The 9,583-nt window shown below is 48.0% G+C and overlaps 1 protein-coding gene across 5 annotated transcripts in view; it reads left to right on the top strand.

Annotated features, from left to right (window-relative positions):
• The first annotated feature begins 240 nt into the window (after positions 1-240).
• The window catches only part of LOC144110292 (acetylcholinesterase-like), a 47,655-nt gene continuing 38,312 nt past the window's right edge, over positions 241-9,583 (top strand). For 3 of the 5 annotated variants that reach the window (XM_077643140.1, XM_077643139.1, XM_077643142.1), the window contains exon 1: positions 241-1,539. In XM_077643140.1, the coding sequence (XP_077499266.1) occupies positions 1,437-1,539 (103 nt within the window). In that variant the 5' untranslated portion in view covers positions 241-1,436. Of the gene's footprint in view, positions 1,540-2,165; positions 2,328-9,583 lie in introns of those variants that run through there. The other 2 variants (XM_077643144.1, XM_077643141.1) reach the window with 2 other exon arrangements.

Below are 9,583 nucleotides of genomic sequence, written 5' to 3'. Positions count from 1 at the left end.
TTGCAAAAAGTGTGACGCTCCTAATTTATCATTCCCTATTTAAGTCTTAAGTTAGTTACTAGTATGGCTTTGTTTGGGGTGCTGAAACTCTGGCAAACTTACACAAGATACATGTAATACAAGCGCCTTAATTCCTGAAAACGTTCCGCGGTCTTGCCACACTGCTGAACTTTTTCCGAAGTATAGAATAATTCTCATACCAAAAAGGTTTCCTTATCATCTGTCTGGAGCTCATAAACTAGAATCGTCTAATCACATGTCTTTTCTTCACATTTAAAAGAACTTCTATTTGGGCTAGATGGTTCATTTCGATCCAGGAAGGAAAACAGTAGCGCCGAAAAAAACGCACACACAGTAAAGAACGGCGCAGGATAAGCGCTGAACTGTTTTTCTTGCATACATAACCTTTCTTGTGCCTGTCGCTTGCTTTTTCTTTTTTTTATTAAGCACACATTTTTTTTTTGAACGAGTACTATTGGTTTTGCGTTTTCTGTTTCCTTCGGTCCAGAGCATGCATGTTAGCGACTGGCCGTGCTCTAGTTTCTTGCGGTGATGTTTCACCTTGATGTGCTGTGTTATGCTCACACCTTTTTTTGATTTGCAAAGAACAGTGCTTCTCGACTGCTAGCTGTGCTATTGCCAAAGGTCCAGCCAGGGCTTGGTCAAGCTGTCAATGGGCATGCAGCTTTTACTCCAGGCTGAATGGTCGAATAAAGATTATTAAGGAAAAGGAGGAAGGAGCAGAACACCTGATTCATGGTCATGATAATTAGTATGTTATCTGATGTCATATGCGACGTGACGCCACCTAACCGCAAGCGATGAGCGCAAGTTGTACCAAGGAGTGCGAAGTGACTTCACCAAGCCTGTAGTGCCGACCAGAAGTGACGCCACCGAACCGAAAGAAAACCGTGGGTGGCGATTATGCAGGATTGACTTGTCAGTCGCACTGTGAATTTTTCTGCTGGAAACAAAACGGTTGGAAGAAATTCTGAGGGCACTTCAGTCTGCTTACGCGGAGGAATTCGAAAGCATGTGTTTAGGGCAAAGGAATTAAGTGACGCTGTAGCTGTGAGATCACATCTTGGTGGATACCCGGGCCTTGCCTTAAGGCATGCAACAGAAGGTGCATATGTCATTGGTCCAAACCCCTGTGGCAAGCTAGCCTCCAACTTGACTAAAATATGTAAGCTATATGCAAAGAGAAATGCTATGGCCCCACCCAGAATGCTGCGCGACGAACCGCTGTTGTGGTGAATGCATCTGCTCCTCGGTTCAAGGCCATATGAAGCACGCGCAGTGTGAAGAGGCTGTGTAGTGCATCGATCACGCGTAGAAGAAGGCGAAGAAGCAGCGCCGCCTCCGGTAATCAGCACGCATGCTCGTACGGCCAAGCGCCGTCAACGACGCAGCGCAGAGCTCTCATCCGCCCCGCCATGAAGAAAGGTGAAGTCGCCGAACTGTCGACGACCACGAGCTCCAACTACGAGACCGCGCTCACCACGGTCTCCAAGAACCGCGACAAGGCCCCTCGCAGAGGTAATTGGACGTTGCTTACTTCTGCAGCGAAGGTCCTCAGACATTGTGCGACCCATACCGCATGCTGGAGCTGGCGAGTGGTTTCAGGAAGACGCCGCAACGCGTTCTCGGTTCCTTTTCCCCGAAATGTACTAGTGACTGCCCAGACGGCACGCAACGTCCGTCCGACCAAGATCCGAACGTCCAAAGCCGAGTTCGGACACCCATCAGAGGTACGGCGAACATACTGAAATCAGGCGTCCCGTGCTCGATGATCGTCGGGAATCCGGGAAACATCCGCCATCGGATTGACTGAAATTGATTGGAAGCGGTTCACAGTCGTCGTTGCCGTTGAATATGTTCGCGGGTGTTGTATTGTTACGATATGTGTTCCCTCCTTCACGTTATCTTTTTCAACGACGTTGAGTTCCTGCATGCTCGACACCTCTACGTATCAATTTTTAAAACGCGCGGCACGAATTGCAGACAGCAGCAGTGATATTTTTAAAGACTATCATGCCGTAAAGTTATTTATTGCACCTGAAGGTTAGAAACACTTAAGAAAATTGATTTTTTTTTCTTCAGTTGCGACTAGAAGCCGTACCCCACCTGATGGCATCAGCGGCAGGCGCACGGTCATTGGCAGTAGCGGAATTGCTAATCGCATAGAGTTTCGCCAAGTTTCGCGCAGCTTTCTAATGTCGTCTGCTGGACCGGTTTGTGTGTGCCGAGCCACCCGAGCATGTTTCAGTGCGCTATCGCTGCTGACGGCGACAGCGTGTCCCCGACTCTCAAAGGAGCCTTCAGAGGTACGCAAATTTGTTTCTCGGCAGTAGCGGCAAGCGGCAGCAGCAGTTTTCGCGCGAAGTTCTCGAAACTTCTAAGAAAACGTTCAATTTCCTCCTGGTTCTTCTCGGCGCAATCGTAACGTGCTGCAAATGGTTTGGTGCACTTGGGTAAATACGTTTTAAGTTGATGGGACAAGTACGAAGCGAATCTGTGAAGGCGCATTTTGCGACACGTCAAGTACGTACGTAGCTAGAGCGTCGGCAGGCCTTGTTTCGCGCGACGTTCACGAAACTAAACGAGTTGCCTGCCGGTTCTTTCCAGCGTTGCCGGCACCAATAGAGACACCGTACGGTAAACACTACGACAACTGTGGGTAGGCAATATTTGCCGTACGGCTGTCTGGCTGCGCTAAAACTTTCTAACCATGTTGTGAGGTTTGGCAGTAGCCAACGTTTTTAGATAAGGGCAGTTGGAAAACTGCGGCGGCGCACCAAGGAGCAGAGCCACGGCCGGCTTCGAGGGGGTCGCGGAGCGAAAACGGTTGCCGGCAGCGTTGGCGGTGGCGCTGCAGTCGCTTTGGGATGGGCGCGTCGTCTGCTACTTCTAGCTTGAGGAGCGTCAGCAGACGATGACTTGCGTGCGTACAGAAACGTATTTATAATGAATACAAACGTAAGTTGCGCCTTCATCTCTTTTGCATTAATGAAACAAGACGACGTAGTAGCATTTATAACCATAACCTTAGACGGGCACATTGAAGACGCGATGGCAAACAGCTTATCACATGCGTATTAGATACGCATTCAAGAAATAAAGCTACCGTGCTCCCAGTATCGATCACTTGTAGAAAATTCCTGAACCACAAAGACGATCATACTTTCATCTCAATGACTGCAGCGGTGGCCTAGTGGTTTGAGTATCCGCCTCACATGCGGGAGGTGCGGGGTTCGATCCCCAGCGCCTACGGGCATCCGGTGATACAATGGGTACAAGCTTTCCCCTGCCTCGTGCTTGGCTTCTTTAGGGTGAAATGCTTGGGAAATGGGTCCTTGATCCCACCTTGTGCAATGAACACTACCTTGTGCTATGGCGCTCTTTGGCCAATGCTGCCCTTGCGCCATAAAAATTCATTATTTCATTTTCATCTCGACTCATTAAAACAGTGAAAGTGGCTGAAGAAAAAATTAAAAGTGCGTATGCCGCAAGAAAAAAAGAAAAAGCATTTAGTGTCTTTTTAAGCTTTTGCCACGTTTTATTTACAGACACTAAACTTTTAGTGATCAAATCAATAGAGGAAAGTTTACAATCTACTCTGCACAACCGCATATTGCACACGCGAGGAACCCAAACTACGAGGGGGTAAGCGGCACATCGTGTTTCTCTGATTTTGTCGCGTGGAACCGCGGAAAGAAGGGCTTTAAGTTTTGGCAGAGATCTACAGCCAAAAGCTCAACCCTGAGCATCCTGGCCTCTCGTACCGCAGGCATAGAGTGCACACGAACTTTGCAATATGTAGACGAGCACAGGTTGAAGCAGATGACGCGAGGCACAAGCCAGCGTAGGCCAGTTATGGAGCAAACTCTCCATGTGACCAATCGCAGCTAATGGGTGTAGCGGCGGCGAAAATAAAGCCAAGGAAACTAACGTGGTACTGTCAAAACCCTAGAGATGGCGCTTGCGTCTCTTTGAGATTAGTGTTCCTGTAAGCATATACAGGAACACTATTTGAGATTAAAGTGGCAACGGAAGTGGGACCGATTCCAGGGGGCAAGTTTTCCATCTGTCCTTATCTAAAAACGTTCGCTGTAGCTGGATTCGATTCAGCTGTGGTTCACTGCATTGCCTGCACAGGTTGATGGCAGTTGCCACCATGCTCAGCTTTTTTTTCCCTTTATTTTTGTTTAACTGTGTTGCAAGTTATGAAAATTCGCCATTTTCTTTAAATACTTCTTCCTACACTTTTAACCTTATGTCACTTCTCTGCTTTTGAGTCACCAATCTTCCAATTGTTTTTTGCTAATTTCCACCGCAAATTTATTTACATGACTATTAGAGAGCTTCAACGTAGCCGGTTAGCTGTACGGTAACGCGTTGCCGTTACTACCGTTGCCAGGCTTGCAAAGCCACATTTGCCGTACAGTAGCAATCGCTGTAGTTAGCGTGTTTATCGTACGGTAGAGCTAAAGCTCTCTATTGTTATCTCTAAACCCTAAACTTTAGGGACATCGGGATGGATACAATCACAATTTAGTAGGAAGTGTTCTATGGTTTCTGCAGATTTGCCACATACAGCACGTGTTATTTTCGTTAAATTTCTGTTTGTAGCTGCGTGTTCTAAGACATCCTGACCTAACTTCAAAGAGTAGGACACTGCCTCTTGAGTTATCATAAAATTTTTCCTTCCTGATCTGCCTTTTCCAGTATTGATATAGTTCTACACTATGCTTCTTTGCCATTGAATCTATCCAATTTTTACCTTCCGTGTTTTTAACCTGTCGTTTAATGCTCTTTCTTTCTCCGTCCTCGTGTCTGGCATACTTACTGGTTAGCTTCCTAGTTCTTTTCCGCCATTGTGAGTCAACGCTATTTCTGTATAGGTATTTAAATAACTTAGCTGCCCACCTGTTATCGTCCAATTTCCTCAGGCGTTCTTCGTATAGTATTTTACTCTGAGCTTCCCGTGCTTCGAATGCTGCCCAGCCCATATCCCCTTATACTGCCTCGTTTGTGGTTTTCCTGTGGGCACCTAGTGCTAATCTTCCAACAGCTCTCTGGTTTACATCTAATCTCGACTGAACTTCTGCCCTTAAACACAGAGCCGCATTCCCGAAAGTAAGCCCCGGCACCATTATTCCTTTCCAAATACTTCATACCTGTTGTGCCCCCACAATGCCCTATGTTTCATTATTTCGGCATCTCTTTGCCCTTTTGCTATGAGAGGCTGTTCATGCGTTTCCGTGTACATCTGCCCTTCGTTTACCTGTACCCCAAGATATTTGTATTCGGCCACTCGGGATATTTCATGGCCTTGTATTGTAAGCTCCTGATCAGTTGTATCGTTGGAAATCATCACCCCTGACTTAGTTCTGCTAAAGCTGAAACCTAGACTGTCTCCGTGCTATGCTGTCGGCCTTATATCTTCAACTCTCTCCACTAATCTTTCCATTACTTTTGTGGCTGCACCATTCAGGACATCATTTAGCCCCACCGCTACCACTACCAAATCACGCTCTGGAACATTCTCAGAAAGTTCGCTTTTTGTCTCTCTCAGTACTGCGTCCATTGTCCTGCCTGGGAATGACCCGACTGCTACCCGTTTATCACCTTTTACACGCTCCATTGTAGTTCTTTTGCACCTCCTCATGTTTGAGTCACTTCCGAATTTTGCTGCCTCTCGTCAGTGACTATGACCTCATTCCTTGTGGTTAGCTTGTTCCCCTTCTCTCCATCACCTACAGACTTCCTAGCTGCCACGCTTGCGTAGCTGTTTCTGTCTGAACCTGCCTGACCTAGTTCCTTAATGCTGTCCATGCCAGTGCAGGCCCCATCCACGTGGGTGGCGCTGGAATGTCCGCCAACGTGACCTCGCATGGCGGTGTCAGCCATTTTTGCCTCCAACAATTGGCTAAGCTGCTCTTTGCACTTTTCTGCCCCCTCTACCTGTAGCTCTCTTTCTAGAGCATCCATACGTGACGCTAGGCTGGTGTTCGCCTGGTCAGCGCTGTCCAGACTTTTGCACATAAAGTCCGCGCCTCGTCTGCAGATTCGAACCGCGTTTCTTTCAGATTCACCGACGCCTCACACTCCGTGCATTTAACCTTCAGTTGCTTGGCCATTTTAGCTGCACTCGATTATTGCTACCAGAAATTGCTAGAGCATCCACCCGCAGGCACGTGCTCAAATAAAACTTCTGCCTACCGCAAAAGCCGATCACCTAGAAAAGGAATAAGTATACCTGTCTAAACTAGTTAACTCACGAATGAGCCCTGCAAATTGATAGCTGCCGTCCAAAGTAGACCCGGCCGTTAGGTCATTGACCTGCTCTTTCGCCTGCACTTCACCTAACTGGCCTAAATCTAAACTCTCAAAATATTGAAGGAAAGAATTCATCTATTTGTTGTAGTCATGGTGCTCTCGTAGTCGTCTGTCCGTCCGACCCTGGTCACCACGCGTAATCTGAAGAGCACCGAAACAAGCCCTCGATTCACAGCGCCCTCTGCACCGCCATCCGTGATTGATTTGGGTGCAGCCGTGGCGCCGCTTTGGTACAAGGTACCGCGGCACCAGCCGCCAGGCAGGTGCAAAAATGTTGTGCACGTGCAGACGGCTTTCAGCAGACGATGCACAGATGACTCTAACATGCTCGTAAATATTGAAGGTGAATTGAGGGAGGTCTTCGCTGTCGTCGACGCTTCCTATGTCATTTTGCGAGAAAATGACGCTGAAATATACGTGACATCAGGTAACTTTCTATATTTTTTTTTTTGCTGTACCTGCTACTTGTAACAGCTAGTTAAGCCGTCTGTGTGCGTGCAAGTTCACGCAAAACATTGCTTTTTTCTGACAGCGAACAATGGTGTGTGGGCTGTTGGCAAAATACGGGCAGCGCGAATCCGGGCGTGTTTTGCCAGTGTCGGTACCTCTGCCTGCTGCGCTAAGCATGTAGGCAGTTGCTGCTGGTTCACCACTGCCTGGTCATTCTGCTGTGGCTACGGGGACACTGGGGCTCACGCTACGCAGCGAGGAAGCCCTGTGGTGCTGCCGAAAGAGTGTTTTTTTTTAAACTGTTTATAAAGACCCAAATGAGCGAGGCACGCTCTCGACGGTGATTTGTGGGTGCCCTCCCCTAGCCGTCGGAAAATATGCAGAGCCTTGAAGCAAGCCGAAGGTTCTTCGAACGACTCTCTAGAGAGTGTGAAGAGCCTCATGAATTAGAAATTGAAGTAGCAGTTGCAACCACACGTTTTTAGTACTTCGGAATTCGGCTGCTATCGTTCCAAACAAGTGAGTTGCAGCAAAGGATAGTACGGAGTTGGTTTCCTCATATTCACTGCCGGAAGAGTAGAACTACTCCATAACAAGGAACTGTGTGATGCCCTCGTCGTCGACCATGGCCAACTCCATGGCCGATGCAAGTCTTGTTATGCATGAAAGTAACCGCACACAAAAAACACACGCTAGAACTCCGAGAACTGCACCTGCACCACAGAACTGGTACTGCACAGCGCTGGATCCAGCGACACTTTTTCAGGATTAGTGCTGTGAACCAGCTCTGAATCGAATGAAGCAGATACGCTTCAAGTGTTAAGATTGTGCACACACATTTCTTCCGCTGAGACTTTCTGCACCCGCAGTGGGCCGTGATCACCAAGCTCGTGCAGCGTACATTTGGCATCATGGCAAGTGAGCAGCGAAGACGTATTGCTGCAAGTGCCAATCGCATGCAAACACATCCACAGTGTTAGAATGAAGAACTAAACTATTCAGCGGGAGGTGTTTCAGCGGCGGTCGCGTTTCGATGGAGGTGAAACGCCAAGGCGCCCGTGTGCTGTGTGATGTCAGTGCACGTTAAAGGTCTCCAGGTGGTCGAAATTATTACCGGAGGAGGGACCTTGTCTTCTCTTTCTTCTTTCACCGCCATCTTCCTGCCTTTCTTTAAGCTCAGCTCGGTGGACATCCACTGACATATGTGAAACAATTACTGCGCCGTTTCCTTTCCTCAAAAACCAGTTTTCAATTTCAAGACAAATTGTGTCTTTGGCGAGCAGGTAGAGGACCCCTTACCAACAACGGTTGAGACAGCGCTGTTCACCCAGAGGAAGACATTGTCGTTTCTGCAAGTTCGTCAGAGACATCATCGGAGGGGGAAGAAGGTGCTTGTCATCATGCGTTTTGCAAGCCATCGGCTCGCAAGCAGCAGCCAGCATTTATAGTGCCGCGAATATTTGCAGAGTTTCTTCGTTTTTAAAAACTGCCGCCACACCACCTTATCACTTTCTTTGCGACGCAAGACGCGACTAGATTTATCTCGATTGATCGCAGCCAGGCAGAGCTGATTCTACGTTGTTCCGGAATGTTCTAGTAACTTTGCACGCTTTATCTCGAAAATTCGCTATCAGCTTTAAATTGAGCACGGCCGACAGCGCCGGCCATTCTGTTCGACGACCGCCGAGCACGCTTGTCGCTTTGCCGCCGCCGAGTGATTCAGTCCATTTTGGGTGCAAGTCAGCCCAATAAACAGCTTTCTTTTAGAAGACCTTTTCGTCCTTCTTCATCGCTGCTTCGACTGCCGTCACCACTACGTGACAATAGCGAGCAGCGACAATGTTACTGCGTGTCACATATAATAAAGAGTCAAAAATAAAATTATGAAGGAAAGAGGTGTGAAGAAGATGGCGTGGATTAAGCGAAGAATAAAGAAAATGAAGAAAAAGCATTCGGTGAGGTGGAGAGAGATGATTGGTGGAGAAGAGAAGTAGGAGAAGGCAACGACAAGGCTTACTTGGACTAACGCCAAGGCTATAAAAGGGCGAGGGAGAGTGAGGCCTCGACGCCGGCTACTGGATCCATAGAACGCCGCAGCCGCACCGAACCAACCCTGAGCACGAACGCCAACCACTACCAGTAGAACGCTAGTAGTAGACGCTAGTAGCAGTGTTACCGGGTCATGTGTATTGATAGTGTTTGTGTTTTGTGTTAGTTTTGATAGTTTCGTGTGCTAGTGTGTCTGTCACGTAGGGTGTATTAAATGTGCATCTGTGTGGGTACACCTGTTGCCTAGTCCATTCTTTCGGTCCGGGTGTTCTCCGGAGAGATCCGTGACAAAGATAAGTAGCGAGCCTCACCCGGAGAACACTCGGACCAAAAGAATGGACTAGGCGACAGGTGTACCCACACACAGATGCACATTTAATACACCCTCTTTTACCTACTTCGCTCTACGAGCTCTTTTATCTGTTTCACGAGCTCTCTCATCTGGTTCGCGAGCTCTTTTATCCTCGTGCTCTTCTGCTTCGGGAGCGTCTGCGTGTGCTTGCTCCCTTTCCTCTCTCTGCCTCTTTCCCTCCTCGTCATAGAGACAGACGCAGCACCTCTTCCTTGCTTAACCCTAGCTTGAGTGCCAGTTCTAACGTTTTTGCCAAATCCATACTTTCTGCCGTCGAGAGATCGGAAAGATCCGTGACAAAGCAAAAAAGAAACAAGGAAATGAATCCTGGCACAGGCTTGCCACTTATCTTTGTCACGGATCTCTCTGGAGAACACTCGGACCGAAAGA

Source organism: Amblyomma americanum, chromosome 11, assembly GCF_052857255.1.
Source record: "Amblyomma americanum isolate KBUSLIRL-KWMA chromosome 11, ASM5285725v1, whole genome shotgun sequence".
Taxonomy (NCBI): Eukaryota; Metazoa; Arthropoda; class Arachnida; order Ixodida; family Ixodidae; genus Amblyomma; species Amblyomma americanum.
The sequence above is the reverse complement of the archived record's forward strand: the minus strand, read 5'-3'. Positions and strand labels throughout refer to the sequence as shown.